Below are 26,331 nucleotides of genomic sequence, written 5' to 3'. Positions count from 1 at the left end.
ACTTGCAGTCCTCTGAACTCCACTCCACTCTTTCCCTCTGCCTCCAGGCCTGGAGATTCAGGGAGCTGGAGTGGTTTTAATTATGTTCATGTGCTCTCCATCCCCACACTGAACTGCTCCAGGCAGAGATGAGATGCCTTTATTGTGGTATTTACTCTTCTAGATACTTCTCTTTCCCTATGAGATCCCAAAGAGAAAATTGTCGGTGGAGGAATAGTCACAACGGACATTCTACCAAAACAGATGCCAGCAGGATGGGGCCAGAGAGCTTCACTAGCCTCTGACAGCCCCCCTGGGGAGGAGGGTGAGTTGGACCCTTGTAGGCTGCATTACCCTCTCATTTGATTTCCAGATTCCAGAGCGGCTGGCTTTGAGGTTGTCAGGAGGTACAGAATAGTGATCGCAAGCACAAGCTTTGGTGTCATGTCCGGATTCAAAGGTTGGTTCTGCTTTTTGCTAGCTGTGCCATCTTGGACAAACTGCTCCTACTTCCTGACCCTCAGTTGCCTGGTGTGTGAAATATGGACAGCACTATCCATGCCTCGACAGGGCTGATGGAGAGATCGCGTGAGAAAATGGACATCAAAGTGTCATCCTATAAGTCACCATTGGAAAGTCAGAGTTTCAGTCACTCAGTCATGTCCAGCTTTTTGTGACCCTATGGACTATAGCCCGCCAGGCTCCTCTTTCCATGAACTTCTCCAGGCAAAATAGTGGAGTGAGTTGCCATTCCCTTCTTCAGGGGGTCTTCCTGAACCAAGAATCGAACCTGTATCTCCTGCATTGCAGGCAGATTCTTTAGCATCTGAGCCCGCAAGGGAAGCCCCTCCCATAAGTTATTATAATTATACAGAGGAATCTGAACCCAGATGATGGCTGCAAACTTAAGGGGGGCATTTATTTGCATTTTATTATGATATTCTTCATGTCTTGCTAGCTTCCATTTCTCTCCCTTTTCTCTGGAGACCAAAGTCTAAAAATGAAGTTGAAGGTAGATGTTTGGGGTAATGGAAGGGCACGGTTGTGTGTCCAGAGCTGTGTTGGCCATTGTCCCTTCTCAGGCATCTTCTTGAGGGGCCTCCACAGGGGAATTCAACCCAGAGGAAGAAAGGGAACCGTCCCAGGTGTTGGAAGAAGTCGCTGAGTCTTCCCAGGCCCCTGGTGTGGAAGCCTGGTGCCAGTGGGGGCCTGGAGCTGCTCAGGTCTTAGGGCTGACCTGGAGGAGAAGAATCAAATCAGCAGCGGGGGGCCCCTCCCCACTGTGCGGGTGGCAAAGTGACCTGACCCATACAGGCCAGCTGACCTGTCCCAAGCCTCACTTAGCTGGCAGCAGAACCAATGGAAAGAATCAAGTTTCCTTTCATTGTGCTACACGGCCTCCTGGGCACAGTGCCATGAGCCCAGCCGCTGCTTCAGTGCAGAGTGAAAAAAGGAAAGACTTGAAGGGCTGTGGGTTAGCTTCTGGGAAGATGGGTTGGTTCTATGTTTTTCCCGGGGGAAGCAGTAAAACTTAGGTGTTAGGAACATAGATTTTGGCATCAGACAGGCTGAAATACGAGTTCTGACTCTGCTATTCACCGTTGCTAAGAGCTTGGCCTCCAAGAGGCTGGATTTCTTCACCTGTGCAGGGGGGCTAATAGGGAACGCTGCCTCAGTGATGTCGTGAGTCAATGAGATAGCTAGGAGCAATATGGACTTCTCTCCTTTTACAATTCATTTTTCTGCTCTTTGTCTCTACGCATGCTAAGATGTTGAATGAGAAAGTGAAGAGACAGGAATAGCCAAAACTATGTGCAAAATGGAAAGTGCAGGCATCCAGTGATGAAACTACCTGTGTGATAGTGAGCTCCCCACCACCAGAGGGGCGCGAGCTCCTGGGGTGGGTGCCCCAGGAGGGTTCAGGCATCTGCTGGAGAAATGGACCAGTGCCTCTGTGGTTCCACGATGCCCACTCTCCCCCTTCTCACGTCTCTGGCTGCAGCTCACCGGGGGCCTCTGTTTTCCAAAGCAGCAAGCAGGCTGCATGGTAATTACTTTTGGACTTATTAAGCGTAATTATCCCCTAATCGCATACAACCAGTAATTACTGCGGCTGTTACCAGGGGCCTACCCATGCAGTACCGCCCGAAACCCTGGGGTCCAACACCCAGCTGGGGCTTGAGGTGAGGCTGGTGCTCCCTGCCAGGAGGCTGGGGGCTCAGCAGAGATGGGGCCGCCACATCCCCCACTGGTGCTTCTCCAGCCAAGGATCAGGCTGCTGAGGAAGCCGCTCAGACATAGCAGCCCCAGGGCTTTCTGTCCAAGTGTTTCCCCAGGCTGCTGTGCCTTCCCAGGCCACCCTGCCTTCACCAGCGCTGCTCCCTCCTCCTGGGACTGTCTCTCCTCTTTTATTCCCCTTCCTTCCCTCCCACCAGCTCCACACAGTTCTTGCTTTCCTTCAAATATTTTTGAGTCTCTTTTTGCCAAGGTACCTGGCCCTTTGCAAGATACTGGAGGCACAGCCATGGGGGAGGGGAAAGGACCGAATCCATGTTTTCATGGAGCTGGGAGAGAGTGAGGCCAAGAACAAGATAGTTCAGTTACATAGCACATTAGAAGGGGCTGAGTGCTCTGGAGGGATCAAGCAAAGTGTTGCGGATGGGGGAGCTGTTCTTTGTGGTGGGGGAGAGAGAAATTCACAGTTTTAATGGAATGGTTGGCCTCGTGGAGAATGGGAGATTTGAACAAAGACTTGAAGGCTAAAGCCTTGAAGACTGGCAGGTGATGGCTAACCTCTGATGGTGTGTGGGGAAAGAATTTTCCAGGAGGAGGGAAGAGGTAGTGCAAAGATCCTAAGGTAGGAACAAGTTTGGCGTTTCCCAGACACAGAGAGGAGGCTGGGCTGGCTGGCGCAGAGGGAGTGAGTGGGGAGAAGTCAGGGAGGAGGTCAGGGCCAGGATGGGGAGTTGGAAGGTTCTAGATGCTTAGGGCCTGTTATGCCGTTTTAGGGATGTTGACTTTTCTTCCGAATGAAACGTTCCAGCAGAGGAGTGGCTTAATTTGACACACACACTCATATACATATTTTTAAATTTTTATTTATTTTTTGATAGCAGCCCTTCTGACCGGCGTGAGATGGTACCTCATTGTGGTTTTGATTTGCATTTCTCTGATAATGAGTGATGTTGAGCATCTTTTCATGTGTTTGTTAGCCATCTGTATGTCTTCTTTGGAGAAATGTCTATTTAGTTCTTTGGAGGGTGAGATGATTTGAGAGAATAGCATTGAAACATGTATATTAGCATATGTGAAACAGATCACCAGTCCAAGTTTGATGCATGAAACAGGGCACTCAAAGCCGGTCCCTTGGGATGACCCTGAGGGGTGGGATGGGGAGGGAGGTGGGAGGGGGGTTCAGGATAGGGGACACATGTACACCCATGACTGATTCATGTCAATGTATGGCAAAAACCAGCACAATATTATAAAGTAGTTAGCCCCCAATTAAAATAAGTTAATAAAAAATTTATTTATTTGGCTGTGCTGGGTCTTCGCTGTGGCACGTGAGATCTTTAATTGTGGCATGCGAACTCTCAATTGCAGCTTGTGGAATCTAGCACCCTGACCAGAGATCCAACCTGGACCCCTGCACTGGGAGCGCGGAATCTTAGCCATCCGACCACTAAGTAAATCCTGTATGTTTATTTTAAAATCTCCATTCTGTCTGCAGAGAGGCTGTTGGGGTTGAGGGAGCCCCATAAGGAGAGGTCATTACAACAACTGGGTGAGAAACAATGGGAGTTTGGGCTAACAGGGCACCAGGAGCTGGGGGATGTGGAAAGACTTCAGAACACTTTTTAAGGTAGAGAGGACAGGATTCCCTGATGGGCTAGATCGGATGGAGGTGGTAAGGAGAGGCAGCCAGAATGACTGCAAGGTTTTTGCCTCAACAACATGGAAAGAGGGAGCTGCCCCCAACCCTCCTGGGGAGAATTTGAGGGCAAAGGGGAGGGAGGGCGGTTTGCGGTCTGGCCATGTGAAGGTCTGGACATCCAAGAGGTAGGTGAGCCAGCGGCTTGGAGGAGACAGGTCTGACCCACGATGGCAGTTAGAGTCCCCAGATCAGATGCGCCCAACTAGTGAGCAAGTGAGGAAGGGTAAGAGGCCCTGGGCTTGAGCGCTGGGGGCCCCAAAGGTTGAGCCATCTGAGGCCAGCAGAGGACTGGGAGGAGCCATCAGAGAGAAGGGAAGAATCCAAAGGGAGAAAGGCGCTCACCTCTCTCTCCCGGGGCGCTCGATCCTGCCTGTGACTTCTGTCGTCACTGCCCTTTGCCTGGTTTATGTCCTTTCCCTCTCCCCGCCCTGCTCAGCCCCTGGGGCGCGGGGGTCCCCCCGCAGCCGCAGGCACGTGCCAATCTGCCCGCGTCTCGTCTGGGAACCTCTCGTGGGCCCCTGCGCCGCGCCTCCTGCCCGCCTAATGCGCTCTAATATTTATTTACATGCCTTTCAGACTATTATTTATTAAGGTATCGCTGCCAACTGTGCGCGGGCTAATTGCTCTTAATGTGCCCCCTCCCGGTTCCCACGGCGACGCCTTTGTGGCTGCTGCGGAGTCAGCGCCGCAGGCGGGGAAACCGAGGACCGGCGCGCGGAGGGGGCGGCGGGCGGGGGTGCCCGCGCGGGCGAGGCGCCGAGGTGCTTGGGTGCGCGTTTGAAGGGCTGGGGGCCTGGGAAGCGCAGGGTGGGGGTCCCTGAGCCAGAGCGTGAGAGGCCTGCCTGAGCGCAGTTTGGAGTCTTGGGAGTGGGGTGGGGGGTGCGGGGGGCCCAGCTGGGGGTTCTCGGAGCAGGTGGCGGATCATGGGATGGAGGCGCGGTGCAGAGGGCCCCAGCTGGGGGGTCTTGGAGCAGGTGGGTACTCTGAGCACGAGGCTGGATGGGACTAAGGTTCGGACGGGCTGCGCTTGGACCTTGGAGGTTCACCTGGCTGTGGGCGGACTGACAGACCGCGGGGGCCGCGGGGGCGGACATCGCCTCTCCGCACCCCACCCGCGTAGGCGGCCGCCTCGCCTCGCCTCGCCTCGCCTCGCCTGGTTCTCCCAACGTCAGCAGCAGCCGCCGAAGCCGGAGGGAGCGGTTTAATTGGCAGGATTTTGGGTTAAGGACAGATGTGGCTTCGCTGGGTCTGGAGGCTGGGCGCGCAGGGGCGGGGGCGGGCACTGGTCGGAGTGGGGAAGGGGAGCGGGCATAACGGACTGGGAGAGACCCCGGCTGGGCGCCCCTGGAGAGAGGAAATAAGACAAGGGAAGGCGACGGCTGGGAGACAGAGGCAGAGGAAGGGGACAGAAGATACAGCTGGGCCCAAACTGGCGAGTTGGAGGCTGCAGAGGCGGCCAGGAGAGGGGGGCTGCCAGGCCGGCTTCTGCCCGGGACCACCCGCTCCCTGATCAGCCCAGCCCCATCCCAGACAGCAGACTTTATGCGGAGGCCAGCTACTTTGAGGACCTTTATTCATTTAATTTTATTACCGGTACTGTGGGTACTGTGCTTAATCGGGCTTCCCTGGTAGCTCAGCTGGTAAGGAATCTACCTGCAGTCTGGAGACCTGGGTTCAATCTCTGGGTTGGGAAGATCCCCTGAAGGAGGGATAGGCTACCCACTCCAGTATTCATGGGCTTCCCTGGTGGCTCAGACGGTGAAGAATCCAGTCGCAATGCCAGAGACCTGGGTTCCATCTCTGGGTTGGGAAGATCCCCTGAAGGAGGGCATGGCAACCCATTCCAGTATGCGTGCCTGGAGAACTCCATGGACAGAGGAGGCTGGCAGGCTCAGTCCATGGGGGTCGCAATATGGTGTTTGCCAACTCTCGGGCCTGGTTGGTGTCACCCTGAAACTGTGTCTGCTGGAAGGGAGCTGCAGTTTAGTAAAGCCCAGGGTAATGTGCCCCGCCCCCACCCCACCCCAAAGACGAATTTAAAGGGGCGGTGCAGGGATCTCAGGTCCCTCTTCTGAGCTGCAGTGAGCCAAGTGCATTTCCCTCTGTGAACACTGCCCAGATGGGCGTGATGGTTTTCCAGAAACACACACAGCGTCTCTGAGGGGTGATGTGACTCCCACAGCTAGTGACAGGCAGAGGCTGGATGGAGTGGCCAGCCCAGAAGCTCACGTTTTTTTCCACTACCCAGGGCCAAACCTCTGATTGATGGTGGCTGTAATTTCATCAGGCTTCTGGCCCTGAGGGATGTTGGGGTGGCCGCAGAGCCTTCTGGAACTGAAGCTGGTCGATCTGCCTGGTTGGTGGTTGCGGGAGGCTCCGGGCGTGCTGTGTACACTAGACATCCCCCGGGTCCCCAGAGTGCGTTTCTCCATGCCTGGTCCGGACGCGGCCATGCCGGGTGCTGGCGCCTGAATGCTGGGGGCCTTGTGGTCCATGGGGAGGAATCCTCATGCCCAGGAGAGCTGACCCTGAGAGTCCAGGGCGGGGGGCGGGGGGAATATCCCTCCCACCCTTTCATCCTGGAAAGTTCTGGAGTCTGGGATCAGGACATTGAACTCACAGGCCTCAGAGGTGAAGGGAACCTGGGAGCGTATCCAGTCCTCTGTCACTGCTGTCCTGAGTGATTGCTGGGAGGTGCAGACGGCCCTGGGGCTTCCCCGGTGACTCAGCGGTTAAAGAATCCGCCTGCAGTGCAGGAGATGTAAGAGATGGGGGTTCGGTCCCTGGGTTGGGAAGATCCCCTGGAGGAGGGCGTGGCAAACTACTCTGGTGTTCTTGCCTGTGGAGCCTGGTGGGCTATAGTCCATGGGGTCACAGAGAGTCGGACACGACTGAGCTCACACGTGGATGGCCCCTCCCCCATCTTATTTCAGCCTCGGGGATCTGGGTTTTACTACAGAGTGGGGCGGGCCGCAAGATTTCTTTCCTGTGTTTCCCAGTCTCCTTTCCAGCCCTTTCTCCCCTTTACCCAGTCCTCTCGGTGGCCTAGGACCCATCTTCACTGGCCTAGCTTTCTAGCTTGCGTGTATTGCCCCTCTGAAATTGCCTGTCTCTAGCTCTGACCTACACATACATGTTTTCCCACACCCAACAGGGGCAGATTTTGCAGGATCTGAGTGATTTTGGTCCAGGCTCTGTCCTTCTCTGGGCCTCAGTGTGTCCATCTGTAAAGTGGGGGTGCTGTGGACATTTGGAGGTCCGTAGGCACCCTTTGCAGCTCTTCCTTCTCAGGATTGACTCTGGGAGGAGCAGCTGGGATCTGGGTCCCAGGCCCCGGGCCCACCTGCTGCTTCCCGTCCTGGGGTGTAAACAGTGGAGAAAAGACAAGGGCCTCTGAGCCCCAGGAAGCAGCGTGAAGAGCAGGGAGCTGTTACCCATTCTGCTCCTGTGTCTTGAGCTTCCTGGCTCCTGGCTGCTTCCTGGTAACAGACAGCAAGAGCTGGGCTATGGTGGCCTTCTAGGGATGGTGTGGGCAAGAGAGGACTCAGTGGGCAAAGGGGTAGTGAGCCTGTAATCTTGGGACCTGAACTTGGAAGGGTATTTCTTCACCTAATGCGGAAGAAGTGAAGCGCTCTCAAACACATACTTCCCTCTCCTACTTTGCCGGGTTAGCCTAGCCTTGGGGTACCCGGCACTCAGTAGACATGGCAGAGTGAATGAAGATGAATGTCTTAAAGAGACCTCACCCTAGAGTTGGGCACACTGGGGTTTGGGTCCTGCCCCACCAGTTTCCGGTGGGTGACCTTGAGCAGATTCCTTCGTGTCTCTGAGCCTCAGTTTCCTCATCTATAACATGGAAATGGTACTTCCTAGGGTTGTGAGGTGGAGAAGGCAATGGCAACCCACTCCAGTACTCTTGCCTGGAAGGTCCCATGGACGGAGGAGCCTGGTAGGCTGCAGTCCATGGGGCTGTGAAGAGTCGGACACGACTGAGCGACTTCACTTTCACTTTTCACTTTCATGCATTGGAGAAGGAAATGGCAACCCACTCCAGTGTTCTTGCCTGGAGAATCCCAGGGACAGGGGAGTCTGGTGGGCTGCGCAGAGTCAGACACGACTGAAGTGACTTAGCAGCAGCAGCAGCAGGGTTGTGAAGAGCGAACAAGATGAGTCAATGGGAAGGTCTTAGAATCAGGTCTCAGAATCCTTCTGACATTTAGGATTCCCCAAATCAGAGCTTCTATTTATTTTCACTAAAGAGAGAATGACTGGGTCACCCTCTAACCTTGCACTTCAATTTGCAGTTACTGAGCTTGTATGATGTTCCAGGCACTGCAGAGGATCTAGGTGTGGCTGAGGCCCGGTCTCTGCTCTCAGATTGCTTATAGTCTCAGAAGGGAGACATCTGAACACACAGTCTTGAAATATCCCCTGAGAAGTGCACATAAACAGCTGTTACCTGGAGTCCAGAGGGCTGTGCGGGAGGCTGAGTCTGCTCTGGGGTGGGGGAGTGCAGGTCAGGGAAGGCTTCCTGGAGGAGGTGTGCTCTGCACTGAGTTCAGAAGGACTTTGCTTTTGGCAAACCTCCATCATAGGCAGAGAAAACGTGGCAGACATGAATGGCTTGCTTGGGGAACACTCAGAATCCAGTCTTCGCTCTAATGTCACTTTCCCAGGAAGTCTTCCCTAATTTCGCTTGAATACACAGCATCCTCCCTTCCCTGTTATTCCCTTCCCCCGTACGCTTCATTTTTCTGCCTTACCTTTTGCTCCAGTCTAAATTTATTTGATTTTGTGTTTCTCGTGTCTCTTGGCGCTAGGACATCAACCCCATGAGCACAGTGCTATGGATTTAATTGAGTCTCCTCCCACCAAAAACAGTTTTGGATATTGAATTCCTAACCCCCACTACCTAAAAATGTGACCATATTTGGAGATGGGCTCTTTACAGAGGTAATCAAGTTAACATGAGGTCATCATGGTGGGCCCTGATCCGGTATGATGGTGTCCTTATTCAGAGGGGAAATTTGGAGGCAGGCACGTACACAGGGAGGATGCCGTTTGAGGATGGGGGTCATGCTGCCCCAAGCCGAGGAACTGCCAGACGCTGGGAGAGGGGCCTGGAACAGATCCTTCCCTCGGCCCTGAGAAGGAGTCAGCGCTGCAGACACCTTGATGTTGGGCTTAGAGCCTGCAGAGCTGTGGGACAACACTTTTCTGTTATTGAAGCTCCTGCTCTGTGCTGCTTCCCCGACTGTACCCCTAGTCTGGAGCGCTGCTGTTCAGGTGCTCAGTCGTGTCTGACTCTACGACCCCATGGACCGCAGCACGCCAGGCCTCCCTGTCCATCACCATCTCCCGGAGTTCACCCAAACCCATGTCCACTGAGTCTTTGATGCCATCCAGCCATCTCATGCTCTGTCGTCCCCTTCTCCTCCTGCCCCCAATCCCTCCCAGCATCAGGGTCTTTTCCAAGGAGTCAGTGCTTCACACTGGGGGCTTCCCTAGTGGCTCAGATGGTGGAGAGTCTGCCTGAAGTGTGGGAGACCTGGGTTCAATCCCTGGGTTGGAAAGATCCCCTGGAGAAGGAAATGGCAACTCATTCCAGTATTCTTGCCTGGAAAATCCCGTGGATGGTAGAGCCTGGCTGCCTAAGGTCCATGGGGTTGCAGAGTCTGACGCTATTGAGCGACTTCACTTTCTTCACATCAGGTGGCCAAAGTATTGGTTCTTCAGCTTCAGCCTCAGTCCTTCCAGTGAAATTTGGGATTGATTTCCTTTAGGATGGACTGGTTGGATCTCCTTGCAGTCCAAGTGACTCTCAAGAGTCTTCTCCAACACCACAGTTCAGAAGCATCAATTCTAGTCTAAAATGGGCTCAGCATTTAGTGACGCATATTTGCTCATGGTTCTCAAATGAATGAACCTTGCTTGTGACAGGCAGTGAGGAAGACCAGGTCCCGGATGACCATGTAGCTGGAGGAGAGGACCTGCGGGACAGGACAGAGGTGCAGGGCAGACCAAGGGCTGGCGGCTCCATCCCTTACAAAGCCCATCTGCCCGCCTTCTGTTCTGCTTTCCAAAGAGGTGAGCTCTTACTGATCAGATTCCATCTGTCTCTTGCCCAGTGTGCCAGGCTCATGGGACTTGGGGGCAGCTCAGATGCCCCCACCTTGGGAGTGTGGGGGAAGAGAACTGGCCCCGGTCTGCTCACCGTCTGTGAACAGAGTCCCGAAACAGGGGCCATGGGCTACACAGGAGTTGCCTCAGAGAGTGCAGCATCCGAGGGTGGAGACAGAGCCCTGTTTGGGAAACGCCCTGGTCTGATGGAGGGGATGAGATCTGTGCCCCTGGAGGGCCTCACCGCCCCTTCCCCGGAGGAAGAGATTCTCAAGGACGATGGGGGAGACGTGCACGCATAATAAGCATGCACTAATAGGAAGCTGCTCCCGGAGGCCTGGAAGGGCGTCCTGAAGGAAACGGGTTTGCACAGAGTTGGGATGGGCAGGAGGGGGTTCTCCGTGGTGGGGAGGGGGAGGCGTGGGCAGGGCAGGGAGGGACCAGGGTGTCGCCTCTCCTTTGCAGTCCCAGGTGAGCTGGTCTGGTGTCTGGACACATGGGTGAATACACGGCCGGCACAGCCTTTCAGTGGGCTTCTTGGCCATCACGAATCACCCATTTTTAGGAGAGAAAAAAAGACTGTTGGCAGGGGACAGGAATAGCTTCTAAAGCCTCCCTTCATCCCTGCTGCTCCTCTTTTCCCAGATGTCTCCACAGGCCCGGGATCTGGAAGGCAGTGCATGCCCACAGCACCCTCTGCTGGACAGCCAGCCCCCTGGTTTCTGGCTCTGGGGGAGAAATTCTGAAGTCAGGTAGGAAGGACAGACAAGCCCTGTGTCCACGTCTGGGAGGATCTTGGGGCCTTGAGAGTAGTGAAAGGAGAGGCTAGTTTGGCTTGGGATGGCTGCGGGAGCCATCAGGGTACCTTGTCCCTCAGATCTCACGGGAGGGGTTCAGGAGCTGGGGTGGCCACCACCCTGGGTATCCAGGACTCCTTCTCCACCCCAGATCACAAGAGAGGATCCCCTCCCAGCAGATCCCCTATGTCTCATTACATCCTGGGGGACGTGTGTCCCTTTCTTCCTCCAACCTGGCATCTGGGGTGGCTGGACTTTGGGTGGGTGGTCGGGAGGCTCCCAGGAAGGACTGACGGTAGGGAGACTCAGATGGGAATGACAGCAAGTGTGCTGGATGGAAGAACAAGAGAGCTTGGCAGAGCCAGGCTGGAACTCGGTGTTTTCACTCCATTTCAGGAGAATGGAGCCTAAAGGAGCTCAGGTGGCATCTTGCGGTTTCCCAGGTGGCACTAGTGGTAAAGACCCCTCCTGCCGATGCAGGAGACATCAGAGACGTGGATTCGGTGCTGGGGGTGGGAAGATCCCCTGGAGGAGGGCATGGCAACCCACTGCCGCATTCTTGCCTGGAGAATCCCATGGACAGCAGAGGCTGGCGGGCTACGGTCCATGGGGGCGCAGAGTCGGACATGACTGAAGCGACTTAGCACACAGCACAAGGGAGCTCAGTGCCTTGGAGTGGGACAGAGGACTTCAGAGGCTCAGAGACCACAGGGTTCACTTCATTCTCTCCTTCAGAGCTCCTGGGGAGACCCTGAGTCCCTGCTTCCCTGCGCATGTTTTTCCCTGTACGAGGGACCAGGAGACCCATACAGCCATCCCAGCAGGATGCGCGTGTTCACACACACACCTGGCTTTTGCAGGATGAAGAGGACCCAGCAGGCAACTGCAAGTTTCCCACAAAGGTGGCTGGTGCCTGGCTCATGTTAAGTCAGTGAGGTCTGAAAGGACTCTGTCCCCCAGCAGCGTGGAGCGGTGGTGGTGATCAGAGAAAAGGGCTGGCCTGTCTTAGTGAAAGCCATTAACCTGGTTGAGAAATCACCCATGGGGGTTGTCCGTGAACAGTGTTTCGGCTGACCGTTTAATCTCAGCCTCTTGGCTCCTGGAATTGTTTCCACGAGGGGCTGTTGGCATGCTGCTTCTGGCCCATTGGGAGTTCCTGTTTTAATCAACTGTTCTCCCCGGACTCTGCCAAGTGATGACTGATTTTGAAGAAACGAGGCCAGCTGCTAGAGGACTTCCGAAGGAGCCTTAGCGTCCTGACTTGGGGGTCAGTGTGGGTGGCTTCCCAGGCAGCACGGTGGCTCTCTAAGGGACATATTTTGTGGGATCACTGGTGGCCACTGAGAAAAAGCAGAGATGAAAGCGACGCTGCAGAGAGGCCTCAGCAGGTGCTGCCAGCGCCTCTCAGGGTCAGCTCCGTCTCAGCTCCGTTCAGCTCGGCGCACCGCGGCTGAAGACCTGCCGGCACCTGCCCTTTGCCAGGTGGCTTTCTCCAGCTGCAGAAGTCAGCTCGGCCAGTGCACCCGTGGCTGGCCACGGATGCCAAGGGGTGAAGGCCCCTGAGAGGGACCCTCAAGCGGTGGCTGAGTGGAGCTGGTGTGCCGGCCCCCATTCCTTCCCTGTGAGCGCTGAGATGGGCATCCACTCTCCTTCCTAGAGAGTTTGAAACTCAAAGTCCCACATCCTGGGAGGACCCCCAACCCACACCCAAGTTCCAGGCAACCTGGGGGACAGTTGGTCATCCTAGATAGAACCCAGGTCAAGACAAATATAACCGTCCTAAGTGAGGCAGAAAGGTCACTGAACCTAGTTTGAAAGCCAAGCATGAGCTCTGAGAACAAAAGAGGGTCCACACCCAGAGTCATAAGCTGGTTGGTAAGGATCCCTCTATGGGTGTCCTCTCCGCTATTATTTTAATTCTTCACGTGCCTAGGGTGTTTCCTGGAAGCACACGGATACACTATCTGCACTGAATCCTCATCTCAGGCTCTGCATCTGGGGGAACTACAGTGACCAACTTGTCCTGATTTTCCTGGGATTGTCCCAGTTTTGAAACTCAAAGTCCCACATCCTGGGAGCTCCTCCACCAACTCCTAAGTTGCAGGCAGCCTGAGGGGACAGTTGGTCACCCAAGAGAGAACCCACATCAAGAGTGAAGCAACCGCACTAAGTGAGGCGGAAAGATCGCTTGCACCCAGTTTGAAAGCCAAGCGTGAGCTTCGAGAACAAAAGAGCAGACTCAAGTATAATTTTTGTCACATCGGCAACAGTTTTTGTGAGCTAAAAGCCTTTAAGAGAACAGTAGCCACCGTGTAATATACAAGGAAGCCATTCTGCTGGGAACAGGGACAGGCATACAGCTCCAGGGTGGGATGCACAGGGTCGGTGGATGCTAGACGCTGGTGTCCAGGATTCCACAATGTCTACAGAACGGGCTGCCGGGCAGAAAGGTGAGACGCGGTCCGAGAACGAGAAGTGTGGGGATGTTACAGGTGAGCAGGCAGGGGGTGGGGTGGCGCGTTGTAGGCACTTGAGGCTCTGGGGTGGGGGGACAAGCCCCGGCCATGCCGCTTGAGCTGAAGCCGTCTGGGCGATGAGTGAGACTGTACTGCAGGTGCGCCCGCGTTCGGCCACAGTGAGACGAGGCGCTTTGTCTTGGGAAGCGGCTGTAGGCTCAAGACAGCTGGCTCCTAGCCAAGGAGATGTGCAGCATGAACAGGAGAAATCCCGCTGTGTCCGGTCACCTGGAAGGCAGTGCTGTGGAGAGGCTGGGGGCTGGGTGAACACGTGGGTCAGGGCGCTCCATCGTGGGGGCTGGAGGCCCGGCCGGGAGATGCTGCCAAGTTCCCGACCTTGGGACGGATCTCTGTGGATCAGACTATCCAGCTGCAAAGTGCCGCACCCGCCCCTGCCCTGGTTATTTTTACACTGGCTCTGCAGAGCGTGCCACAGCTGAGCCATGTGCCCATTTTTGTTGTTTTCTCTAGTCCCTGCTAGATTGGTTGGGGGGGGGGCGGTAAAAAAAGATCTTCCAAATGCCATGGCAGTGAACACACAACCTACTTCCTGGGGTAGCAGCTCCCTTCTCTTTCCCTCCCCAGGGCACCTTAAGGATGCAGAATGCATTTGTGTCTGGGGACCACCTACATTCCAATATGCAAACAGCTTGAGGCAGTATTTGGACCCCACAATGGAAGTTGCCAGAGTGTCACAAAGGTTCTAGCTAGGCAAATGAGCTGGGTGGCCGGTCCCCTGGGGTAGGCTGCACTCAGATCTCAGGAGACCCCTCCAAATAAGGGTAGGGACAAAACCCGGGGCAAGTCAGGATTTAGAGGAAACTTCTAGAGGCCTTTCCGAAAGCAGGAAGAGAGGAGGAACCTGGCTTTCTCAAACATCTGAGAAGCGGAAGAAAACCCACCAGCAGCTAGTTTGGGAATCAACTACTCTTTTCATCAGTCATAGCAGTGGAGGACAGTCGGTGACATCGGTTTGGTCCACAGGCAAGGGACAGGTTGGGAAACCATGAGTGCTGGCTGGAAACGGATGCTACTTACTTCCAAGCCCAGTGTAAGTCTGCCTACGTGAGGGGCCCAGTTTTCCTGGGATCTGGAGTTGGTCTCCTCAGATGAGGGGGTCTCAAAGAGAAGGCTCTGCCTCTGTGTGTAGCAGCAGGTTGGACCTTTGAGGCAGGGACAAGGAGGCCCCCAGCTGTTACAGTCAGCTTTACTCACACACACACCAATGAGAAAGCAAGCTTAGGGCCTGAGGCCACACCCACAGGTGGCAGGACCACAGGGAGGGGGCGTGGCCTGTCAAAACACACCCACCTGGATTGCCAGGAAGTGAGGAAATGTTCACAGAGGAGACACCCTTCAAACGCTTCTCCCCAGCCTCCAAAAAGAACAGGAACACCACACCGCCCCAGTGTGTCTGGCAAACAGTAGGCTCTCAATAAAGGCTTTTTATGGTGACTGCAGCCATGAAATTAAAAGACGCTTGCTCCGTGGAAAAAAAGTTATGACCAACTTAGACAGAATATTAAAAAGCAGAGACATTACTTTGCCAACAAAGGCCCATCTAGTGAAAGCTATGGTTTTTCCAGTAGTCATGTATGGATGTGAGAGTTGGACTATAAAGAAAGCAGAGTGCTGAAGAATTGAGGCTTTTGAACTGTGGTGTTGGAGAAGACTCTTGAGAGTCCCATGGACTGCAAGGAGATCCAACCAGTCCATCCTAAAGGAAATTAGTCCTGAATATTCATTGGAAGGACTGATGCTGAAGCTGAAACTCCAATACTTTGGCCACCTGATGCGAAGAACTGACTCATTTGAAAAGACCCTGATGCTGGGAAAAATCGGAGGCGGGAGAATGGGACGACAGAGGATGAGATGGTTGGATGGCATCACCGACTTGATGGACATGAGTTTGAGCAAGCTCTGGGAGTTGGCGGTGGACAGGGAGGCCTGGCGTGCTGCAGTCCATGGGGTCACAAAGAGTCAGACAAGACTGAGCGACTGAACTGAACTGAAAGGCTTTTTGAATGTCAGTGCCTGAAGAACCTGAAGGGAGATCTAGCAGCATGTTCCCAACTGAATAACCGGGGGAGAGAGACCCGAATCACCTCCTGGAGACTGACAATGCATATTTATATATTCATGGGACTGAGTTGTCCTGACTTCAAGAAATCTGTTTTCTTAGTGTTTCCCTAACATATTTGCCTGCTGGACAGTTTCTCATGAATGGCTAACTCACCTGTCCACCAAGAAATAGTGCTGGAATGCTGAGCTAGCATCACCTCCTCCTCCTGCAAAAGATGAAATGGGGCCCAGAGGAGGTGGGCGCCTTGCCAGAAGTCACACAGCACGCTACCGGCAGAGTTTAGAACGGCACTTAAATTCCCCAGCTTTCAGCTCTGCATTCTTTTGAGTGGTGCCATTAAGCATTTGTATCCTCCTGATTCTTGAGCCAGGCAGGACATAAACGACCTTCTGCATGACCTAGAAAGCAGGAGCCAGGTTAACAAAGAATCCAGATTAATCCACATCAATCCTGATTACAGGGGCAATGGTTCGTCTACACAAGACCTTTTGTACTATTTACCTAAGGTTCTCTCCTCTTCCTTAGAACTAGTCCCTTTGGTCCTTTGCTTGGCAATCCTGGGGGCAGATTTCTGAGACCTGTGTCCTGTCAATACCACTGGAGTTCTTTAAACAAAGTCTCTTATCCAGATGTCCCCCAAAGCCCTTGGGTTATCTGAAGTCAAGGAGGATCTGTTCCTCTACACCTTTGGGTTCTGGGTAGGGGAACCAGGAAGTGCAGAGGTCGGCGAGTTGCTCGTGGATCAGAGCTGTCCAGGGCTCCAGCAGCTGCTACTGGGGCAGGGTCTGTGGTGGCTCCCTGGAGAAGGGGGTGGTGTGCCCACCATCCTGCTGGGCTTCTCAGTTCCTCCTTCTAGGGGTCTTACAGCACTGGTTTTATACTGGGCAGGCACTGGACCACCTGAGCCCAGGTCATTGTCCGCACTGAGCTTAGAGACCCAGAAGCGGGTGAACACAGGAAGTTGGACAGCCCAGTCCCAAGCTGGTCATGATAGAGGGGGAAAGAGGCCCAGAAAGCATGTGGGACTTGTTCAGGCTCGCACTGACAAGCCCGCCACGGTCACCATCTCAGAGGTGGAGAACCTGGGGCTGTCGGAGCAGGAGAAAGCCCCCGCTTCCTGGCTCCGGGGCACCCCGAGAGGGGAAGCCACTTGCCCAAACTAGTGCCAGGCGTTTCAGCTCTCAGCCTGACAGTAGTTCCATTCGCAGGGGATGGCACATCCCGTCCTCCTTCCCCTAAAGCTGGGGCTGCTGGCTGCACTGGGGACGAGGTCCAGAGCTAGCTCCCAGCCCTCATCCCTCTTCGGGTGGGTGACTGCCTGGCTGGCTTCCTCCCCCGCTGGTGGGTCTGAAGCACAATGGCCAGCCAAGCAGCAGATGGGACCTGATATGAAACCTCCAGCCCCTTCCCCGCCCTGGGACAAGCATCACCAGGTTACTAGGGGAGAGCCTCGAGGGGCAGGTGAGAGCCTCGAGGGAGGTGTGGCAGCTCCACAGGAGGACAGGGCGGGCTCTGCAATGGGATGGGGGCAGGCGGGGTGGGGAGCCACGTCCTGAGGGGATTGCCTTTTCTCCATGTGCGATGGGCGTCCTGCTGACCCCGCCCTCTCTCTCACCCCTTGAAGACTAGGCAGAGTCTTCTTGGGGCTTCAAGAAGGTGTTTGATCCATGGGGTCCCCCTGAAGGGGACATCTGGCAGGGGCAAGGCTTCATGCCAGGGACCTGGGCCAGAAGGGACCACTTGGTGAGGAGAGATTAAGACCTTGGAGAGGAGGGTGGGCAAGGGTGTGGACTCAGCCTGGGATCCCAAGCTGGTGGGCTTCCCAGGTGAGGTCCTGACCCACCCCCAAGGGAGTCTGCAGGGCAGAGGTGACTGGGCACCGGCCCTGAGGGAATCCTAGGCTGGGACACACCTGTCCCCCACACGGCGGGCCTGAGAGAGGGAGGTCCCCAGGGGCTCTCTGCCTTAAAGCTTCAAGAGTCTTTCACTTCATGACTAAATCACAGCCCCCAGCTGAAGCCACCATCCCCAAATGCACTGCAGCCAAGCATGGGCTCTGTTGCAAAGAAGGCCCCTCTCTCTCTCACTGCGTGCTATGGCAAGAGAAGGCCTCCACTATCCCAGAGTGCAGCTGACACCAGGAGCCTCTCTAGCCCCTCAAGACAAGTGGATAGAGCTTGCATTACGTAATTCCGGAAAGTGTGTATCAATTACTTAAGGAGTCCTCTGGTTTCTCCACTATATATAGTGGTGACTTCTGTGACCACGGCTCTTCTTTTGGGACTGGTTTTGCACAGAACGTGGCTTTATGCTAAACCTCACCTTGCAGGGAAACTCCCCTTGTCCTCTGTTTGAATAGGAAATCACAATCTGCAAACCAGCACTGAAATATAGGAAGGGCTTCCAAGCCAAAATAAAAGTTCCCCACGTGACTGTCGTAAAGTGCTGGGGAGGATGGTTCTCCAGGTAGTTTGTTGGTGGGATTTAGGGTCCTGGACTGTCACTGTGGAGTCAAGGGCCTGTCCCAGAATGCAACTGGTGGAGGTGGTCTCCCCCTGCCTACATGCGAGCTTGCAGGTCTGGTTACTTTCAGGGTTGGGGTCTGTTCAGCCACCCTTTATCTGGGTCGGGGGTGGGGGGCGGTCTGCCCATGTGCTCCTCCTCCAGAGAGAACTGAGATTTAAACTGTATATACTCTTTCTCCAACCCCCAGTGGCAGTCAATTCTGTGGCTCCTCAGAAGTCCAGGCAGAAAGGAATCTGGACAGTCTTGAGACCTAGTCCAACTCCCTCACCTCGCCCATTTCTTTTATGGGTGGGGACACTGAGGCCCAGAAAGGAGGCAGACCTAAAGGGCTGGCCTAAAGTCACACAGGTAGGTGTTAGCAAAGTTGGTGTTGAATTCAGGCCTCCCGATTGCCAGTCTAGGACTCTTTCTAGCAACAGTATATTGGCTATAGTTTTCAAGAGTGCCGCTTACCAGGCCCACGGGGTTCCCCTCACTCTCCCGCGCCTCCCCAGCCTCCCCATCGCCCCCTACACATAATTCGGGTTATAGCAGAGCATATTGAATTCCAGGTTCTCGTCCCAGTGCCGCAGGAGTACGAACAGCTGGCGGGCGGCAGCCTTGAGTGTGCCCTGCGTGCGGCCCTCGGGCACCTCCTGCTGTTCCAGCCACGAGCTGGCCTTGGCGGCCACTAGCTCCCACTCAACGAAGTAGGAGGCGGAGCTGTGCTCCAGCCACGCCAGCGCCACCACGGTGGCCCACAGCTTCCCCATGTGCTCCACCACGGCCCTGGGCTCCTGGCCCGGCCTGCCCTCAGCCAGGGGCTCCTGGGAGAGGCCTTCGCGGGAGGGGTGCAGGGGCGCGGGGCTGGCGCACGGCTGGGGACTCGGGGGCTGGCGGGCGGTGAGTGACACCCGGTGGCAGGTGAAGGGCGAGGTCCACTTGAGCTTCTCCATGGGGACGCGGATGGCCTCGCAGAAGGCTTGGTTGAGCAGGAAGGCCCCGGAAGCCAGCTGCAGAGACACCTGTGTGTGTAGGGGGAAGCCCCTCAGTGGGCCTCACACTTTTCAGCCCATGGAGCCCCAGGCCACGGCCGAGCCTGGGCGCACAGAGTGCACCCGTTCGCCTCCCCCTAGCCAGCTCGCCCTGCCCACCCGTGGGATTTGCAGGACCCCCAGACCAGCTGAGCATCGCCACACCTTATCCCACTGGTGCTCACACTGATGGTTCCTCCAAGTGCAGCTCAACTTCTTCACTCCAAACCTGCCTCTTGTCCTGGGCAGCTGAACACACCTCAGCCCCTGGGACCATCCACTGTGGTCCAGGCAGCTCACCACCTGCTTCCTCCCTCCGCCATCTACCACTTCACATTATCCCTAACTCTCCTTACCTTCCCTGTCCCCCCACCCTCACCCCATCCTTTCCGTGTCCTGAGGGGTCTCTGCAAGGCATAGGGCACATCACTCTTTGGAGGCCATCCACTCAGTAGTTTCAGTTTTCTTCTGGGATAAATCCAAGCTATAATCCCAGAGCTCTGGTTTGTGCTTGACTCTTTTCCCTCCCTGCTGTTCTCCAGCCCTGAGGCGTCCTGTCTCCTCTGTAAACTGTCAGCCACAGCCCCTCGCCCTTCAGGTCTTGGCTTAACCATTTGCATCCTTCCAGAAGTCATGCCTCCTGTCTCCCCATCCTCAAGCCTGGAGTTGGTGTCTCCTCCTTCCCTCATTCTCCCCCACCAAACCCAGTGTCTCCTATCACAGCAGCCAGCAATCAGAGCCGCCTGGTTCCTTTGAGGTGTCCCCACTAGACACTGAGAGGCTGGAGCTCAGGGACAACACTCACCTGCTTCAAGGTTATCTCCCAGGGTCTAGCGTGGTGCTTGACTCAACAGATCCTCATGACTACACGCCTCCCGCTCTGTTGTCTGGGATGTTTGGAGACTCCAAGTGACCGTAAGCACTTGGGTGTGCAGGGGCTGGGACAGGGCAGGGAAACTCCCGCCCTGTCCATCCTTCCAGCACCTTCTTTCCCCAACTTTGCTGAGCCCCAGATGTGGCAAGACCAGGCCCCCTTGCTCCTCAGTTCAGAGACACTCACTCCTGGCTGGGGCTCCTCACCCTGCCCCGCAGGCTGGCGTCTGCAGAGCCACTTGCTAAACACGGTACATGTCCCCAGGGTGTTCTTTTTCAAGGCTTTTTTTTTTTTTTTTTTTAAACGTATTGAAAAACAGACACACACAGATGGTGGAGTAGGACGCAAGATCCCCGGGAATTTTTAAAGCCAAGATAGCAGATTGCAGAGAGTGGCTGTGGTGCTAACACTGGTTTTTAGCAACCCTCCTTGACCCCCGGCGGGGGACCCGGGCACACCCTCCGCTCTGCTGCAACATGGGCAGGAAGGTCTAGATCTTCCTCCCTTTGCAGAGGTAGAGGGGTGGGTGGCCCCTCTGCTGCGTGTGGGGCTGAGGTCTGGGGTCTAGGGCACTCACCAGCAGGATGTAGTCAGAGCTCTGGTTCCCCTGGGCTGAGTCTGGAGTCTTGCTCAGCGGTTTGCCCAGGAAGCCCTTGGCCGCTCGTGTCAACAGCCTAGACTTGTTGAGACTCAGCCTGTGTGGGCAGAACCGAGGAGGAGTGACCGCCGCCATCCCGGGGGTGTCCCTGGTCCTCCACCCCTTTCCCAGAGGCCCCTCAACAGCCTCTGAAAGTCCCAGCCAGAAGGGGTCTGACAGATGATCTCCTCCTTTGACAGCGGGGGAAACTGAGGCTCAGGGAGTGTGTCTCCCCAAGGCACTCACTCGAGCAGCAGTGAGGGGTGAGGTGGTACTCTTTTTAGGACCCTCTTTATTTAAAAAGAAGTTTTTAATTGGAGGATAATTGCTCTACAAAGCTGTGCTGGTTTCTGCCACACGTCAACATGAATTAGTCACAGGTATCCATCTGTCCCCTCCCACTCGAGGGCTTCCCAGGTAGCACAAGTGGTAGAGAACCCGCCTGCCAATGCAGGATCGTAAAACGTGGGTTCGATCCCTGGGTCGAAGATTCTTTACTGGAGGAAATGGCAACCCCCTCCAGTGTTCCTGCCTGGAGAATCCTCATGGACAGGGGAGCCTGGTGGGCTTCAGCCCGTGCACAAACACCTCTCTCTCGACTCTCCATTCCATCCCGGGACCCTCTTTTGACAGCATGTTCTTGGTCAGCCCAGTGGTCAGACAGTCACGTGCCAGCCCTCCTCGGGGGACCTGCATTTGCAAAGAGACTGTGGAGGTGTGGGAAGGGGACCTGAGGCGGGAGGGAGATTTCAGCAGTGTGACACCTGGAGATGGTGCTGTCTCTGGGCAAGGGTCCTTCCTGCCACCCTTCAAAGTGTTCACGTTTGTGCAGCTGTCAGGCTGGGCCTACCTCTGGCCCCCTAAACCAGGGGCAGTCCCCTGAAAATGGATGGCAGTAGAGGGATCCCCCAGTGGAAATCCCCACGTACCTGGATCCAAACAGAGTGTCTGAGGCCTTCAAGGAAGAAAGGGTGTTGGTGGCCAAACCTCGCAGGGGACCTGGAGAGCCACAGAATGCAAGTTAGGAGCTGAGAGATGACCTTGTCCCAGTGCTCACCGCCCTGCTGGGGAAACAGTCCCAGAGAGGGGCAGGGGGCTTGCCTGTATGCCCAGGGATCCAAGCTAATGATGAGGCTGTTTCTACCCAGTGGGTGTGGGGAGGGGTGAAAGATGTGGGTTCTTGGGCAGAGAAGCAGCCCTCCAAGCCCCGTTGGCTGGCAGCCCTTGCATTTTCTGCAAGTTTTCCTGTGGGGACAGTGACAGCTGCAGGCCACCCCCCCCCCTCAGCCCCAAGCAGGGACACTGCCTTTCTTCTGTGGGCACACTGCTAGAAGATTCTGGGCAAAGGGAGATGGGAGACTGGTCCTTCAGCTGGGAATTGGGACGCCCGATTCCTGGCCCAGCTCTGTCACCAACTTGCTGTGTGACCTTGGGCAAGTCATTTCACCTGCTCTGAGTCTCAGTCCCCTTCCTCTAAAGCTTTAATACTATCTAGCATGCATGGAGCTGTTCGGAGACTAAAAGAACCACCAAGGACTTTGTTGGGTTAAGACACTCTCTCGGCCCAAAGATCAATGACTATTTTAACTCAAGGGAGAGCTGGCAGGGCCTTCGCTGGTGGTCCAGTGGCTAAGACTCTGCACTCCCAATGCGAGGGGCCCGGTTTCCATCCTTGGTCGGGGAACTAGATCCCATGGGCCGCAACTAAGCGTTCACATGCCTCGATGGTTGAAGATTCCAGGTACTGCAACTAAGACCTGGCACAGCCAAATAAGTAAATAAATATCAAAATGAAAAACAGGAGCGCTGGCTGACTGCGTGCTCACCTTCAGGAGTAGGGTACTTCTCGCGGGCCATGTTCTCACTGAAGGGCGTCAGGGCACTTTCCTCCACGTCTACAACAGAGGGAGCCAGTGAGGCCTGAGCTACCCGGCCCTCCCCTTCACACCTGCCAGACACCCCAGGAGGATGCTGGTACGATAGTGGGGCACTGGGAGAGCAATGTCCAGGTTCCTGTCCCTGCTTGGATGGGTCTTCACCTCCCAGAGACACCGCCACGGCTCCACCACAAGAGTTGGACATGTCTGGGTTCAAATCCCAGCCGTCCCAGTGGATAGCTGTGTGACCCCAGGGAAACTTACTTCCTTTGTAGGCTTCGATTGCAAACTGGGGCTAATAGTACTGCCTGGTGTTGTTGTAAGGATTAGATGAGATAATACACAGATAGTGCTCAGTGCCTGGCCTGTGGTATGTAATCTGCAAAGCTCCGAGCTATGGGCTCAGCAGCTTAGTGGGAACAGGTTAGAGGCCTGAATGTGGTGGTTGGAGGTGGTTGGGGGAGAGGTTGGTTCACGTCAGTTCTCCAGGAGGCACCAGAATGTGGCACTGACTTGTCAGAGGGCTCTGAGCCTCAGCTTCCCCATCTGTAAAATGGGGATAATAATTACACATATTGTTTATTCAAAATGTGTACTGGGGTGATGATTCTTATGATTATTATTTAACAGCTGGAGAGTGATGGGCAATGTACTATTCAGGAATGATCCAAATTATGGGAAAAACTTCACACACAGATATGTTCTGCTGAGCCTGTCTCCCCTCTGAGACTGTTAGCAGCTCTTTGAGGGCAAGAAGCTCTGTCGACTGCTGGGTGCCTGTGCGGGGTGGGGCAAGGTGAGCACAAAAGTGAATCAGTGGCTGGATGACTGACGCAACCAGCAGGCAAAGAATATGGTGGTAAATCGGCCTCATGGACTCTGGAGCCAGACAGGGCCTGTCCGCATCTTGGCCCTACTGAGCCTCTGCTGCGAGCCCCTGTGTAAGTCACTTACCCACTCTGAGCCTCACGTTCCTCAGCCCTTAATGTGGAAAATGAAAGAAGCTCTCTCAGATGGGGTGAAGAGTCATGGGTGATGAAAGTAGTGCTGAGCACCTAGAAAGCCCTCCACGAGTGTTAGGCATTCTCTCCTTGGGGAGGGAAAGGGAAGGAAGGGTGTGGGGAGACTAGGAGTTTCGCAATCGCGCACACCGGGTATGAATTAGGAGACAATTAGAAACGGAGGGACCTGTGATTTTGATGGAAGTTATGGGCCACCGAGAGCTGAGCTACACAGGATGGAAAGGGTAGACCAGAAGTTTCTTCTAGACTCTGGGAGCCCAGCCTGACTCGGGGGCAGAGCAGGTTGCCCTTGGAGGCTCTGAGGGACCAAGGAGTGGGCAAAACTCCTCAATCCCTGAGGAAAGCCTCGGATTTTCACCCCCTCACACTATTCCTTTTTGAACCCATCAATGTCCGTGAGCACTTCCTAATCCCTCAGGTACAACAGGGCTATTGTCTGGGTGTTGGGGCTGGCGGCCAGGTGGGACCTCTGCTGCCCCTCCCACGTGCAGAGGAAGGCAGAAGATGCTCAGGGTACACGTGAGGGCACGGAGGAAGGGGTCGGGATGGGTGCGGCGGTCAGGCTGTCTGTAGCGGGACAAAAAGACATGCAGGCCTCCAGGACACAGGCTGTCCTGTGACTGCGTGCAAGGCCGCCAAACCACCAAACCATGGATCTTCAGGGACCCAAGCTTCGGGCATAATGAAATTTGGTGACGGTCGAAAGGAAGCTCTGGGGAATCCTAGAGTAAGCGGACGGTGGGACCCGAACAGATGGAGCTGCCCTTTCCCTTGACTTTTAGGTTTCCTGGCTTTCAGTGCCTGGGAGGACTCACAGGTTGGAAGCAGGGAACAGCCACTGGGGGCGCTGGGCCTTGAAAGGGGAGAGCTGGGCTGTGGTGTGGGCACGTGGGCAGGGAGGCCAGTCTGCTCTCTGGTTCTGGCGGCATACCTGGGCCATGCTAAGCCCCTCTGCCCGTCTCAGGCCTCAGAGAATTCAGGAAGCCTGGCCTAGCTCTGGCCCCGTAAGGCCCGGAGTGGAGACTCAGAGAGAGTCCGTCACGGCTTCAGACACGAGGCTGCAGGGACCCGGAGGCCCAGACTTCAGAACACATCGAGGCAGTTCTTACTTAGATTCTGATACTTGCTGTCCCCTGCAGCTGAGTCTTCGCCAAGCGTGGTCTGGGATCGCCTGAATCCAGAAGTGCCCTTCCACTGTCGAGTCAGGACCCGAGAGCTGACCATCCGCAACGCAGCACCTTCGCGAGGACGAGGAGAAGGTGGTCAGGTGGGTACAACTGTGCTAGGCTTTTGCCTTGTCCCCAGCGTCTCCCTGGTGGACCAGATGGTAAAGAATCTGCCTGCAATGTAGGAGACCCGGGCTTGGTCCCAGGGTTGGGAAGATCCCCTGGAGGAGGAAATGGCAACCCTTTCCAGTATTCTTGCCTGGAAAATCCCATGGACAGAGGAGCCTGGCGGGCTACAGTCCATGGAGGGTCGCAAAAAGTCAGACATGACTGAGCGACTGACACATTCAAGGCTCGCAAGAATGGTTCTAGCTTCAGCCTGTCAATTATCTAAAAGGAGGAAGGCATTGCAGAAGGCAAGACCATGAGCTTTGGAGCCAGAATGACCTCGGTTTGAACCCCAGCCCCAATTCTCTTACTAGCTGGATGGAGTGCTGACCACTCTGAGCCTCAGTGTCTTTACCTGGAAAATGGGGCTAATAATATTCACCTTGCCAGGTAAGTACTATTGCTGAGATAATGTTCAGAAAGCAACAGTGTTAGTTAGAAAAGGTTGGTTTTCTCAGAAGCACCTGGTTTCCCTCTCTCCCAGTTTGCCGCCTCAGAAACTGAGGTCCCAGTTTCCCCCTCCCCAGAGCATCACCATCAGGGATGAAGCTGCAACACCCAACAGTGAGTTTTGGGGAACTCCATCCTTGGAGAACACGAATTTGTAAGTTGTTCCTAAAAGTGAAGAGTTCTACTGAAGAATACATTTTGAAGACATTTCATACTGTTAGTTGCTCAGTCGTGTCTGACTCTTTGCAACCCCATGGACTGTGGCCCGCCACACTCCTCTGTCCATAGGATTTTCCAGGCAAGAGTACCAGAGTGGGTTGCCATTCCCTTCTCCAGGGGATCTTCCCAACCCAGGGATCAAACTCAGGTCTCCCATATTGGAGGCAGACTCTTCACCGTCAGAGCCACTAGGGAAGCCTTATTGACTATGCCAAAGCCTTTGACTGCATGGATCACAACAAGCTGTGGAAAATTCTTAATGAGATGGGAATACCAGACCACCTGACCTGCCTCCTGAGAAATCTGTATACAGGTCAAGAAGCAACAGAGTATTGGACATGAAACAATGGACTGGTTTCAAATTGGGAAAGGAGTATGACAAGGCTGCATATTATTACTCTGCTTATTTAACTTCTATGCAGAGTACATCATGCAAAATGCCAGGCTGGATGAAGCGCAAGCTGGAATCAAGACTGAGGAGGGAAATATCAAAACCTCAGATATGCAGATGACACCACCCTTATGGCAGAAAGCGAAAGGGAATGAAAGAGCCTTTTGATGAAAGTGAAAGAGGAGTGAAAAAGCTGGCTTAAAACTCAGCATTCAAAAAATAAAGATCATAATATCCAGTCCCACCACCTCATGACAAATAGAAGGGGAAACAATGGAAACAGTGAGAGACTTAATTTTCTTGGGCTCCAAAATCACTGCAGATGGGGATTGCAGCCATGAAATTAAAGGACGCTTACTCCTTGGAAGAAAAGCTATGACCAACCTAGACAGCATATTAAAAATCAGAGACGTTACTTTGCCAACAAAGGTCCATCTAGTCAAAGTTATGGTTTTTCCAGTAGTCATGTATGGATGTGAGAGTTGGATTGTAAAGAAAGCTGGATGCCAAAGAATTGATGCTTTTAAAGTGTGGTGTTAGAGAAGACTCTTGAGAGTCC

At 54.7% G+C, this 26,331-nt stretch overlaps 1 protein-coding gene across 1 annotated transcript in view; it reads right to left on the bottom strand.

Moving 5' to 3' along the window:
• Nucleotides 18,380-26,331, bottom strand: part of VWA5B1 (von Willebrand factor A domain containing 5B1) — a 47,023-nt gene continuing 39,071 nt past the window's right edge. The window contains exons 17-21 of the mRNA XM_018066230.1: nucleotides 24,469-24,616; nucleotides 22,306-22,427; nucleotides 21,409-21,478; nucleotides 20,420-20,537; nucleotides 18,380-18,959 (exon numbers count right to left, since the gene is read on the bottom strand). Coding sequence (XP_017921719.1) covers nucleotides 18,465-18,959; nucleotides 20,420-20,537; nucleotides 21,409-21,478; nucleotides 22,306-22,427; nucleotides 24,469-24,616 — 953 coding nt within the window. The 3' untranslated portion in view covers nucleotides 18,380-18,464. The remainder of the gene's footprint in view (nucleotides 18,960-20,419; nucleotides 20,538-21,408; nucleotides 21,479-22,305; nucleotides 22,428-24,468; nucleotides 24,617-26,331) is intronic.

The sequence above is a fragment of the Capra hircus genome, chromosome 2 (assembly GCF_001704415.2).
Source record: "Capra hircus breed San Clemente chromosome 2, ASM170441v1, whole genome shotgun sequence".
Classification (NCBI taxonomy): domain Eukaryota; kingdom Metazoa; phylum Chordata; class Mammalia; order Artiodactyla; family Bovidae; genus Capra; species Capra hircus.
Note: the sequence above shows the minus strand (reverse complement) of the source record. Positions and strands in the feature narration are given on the sequence as shown.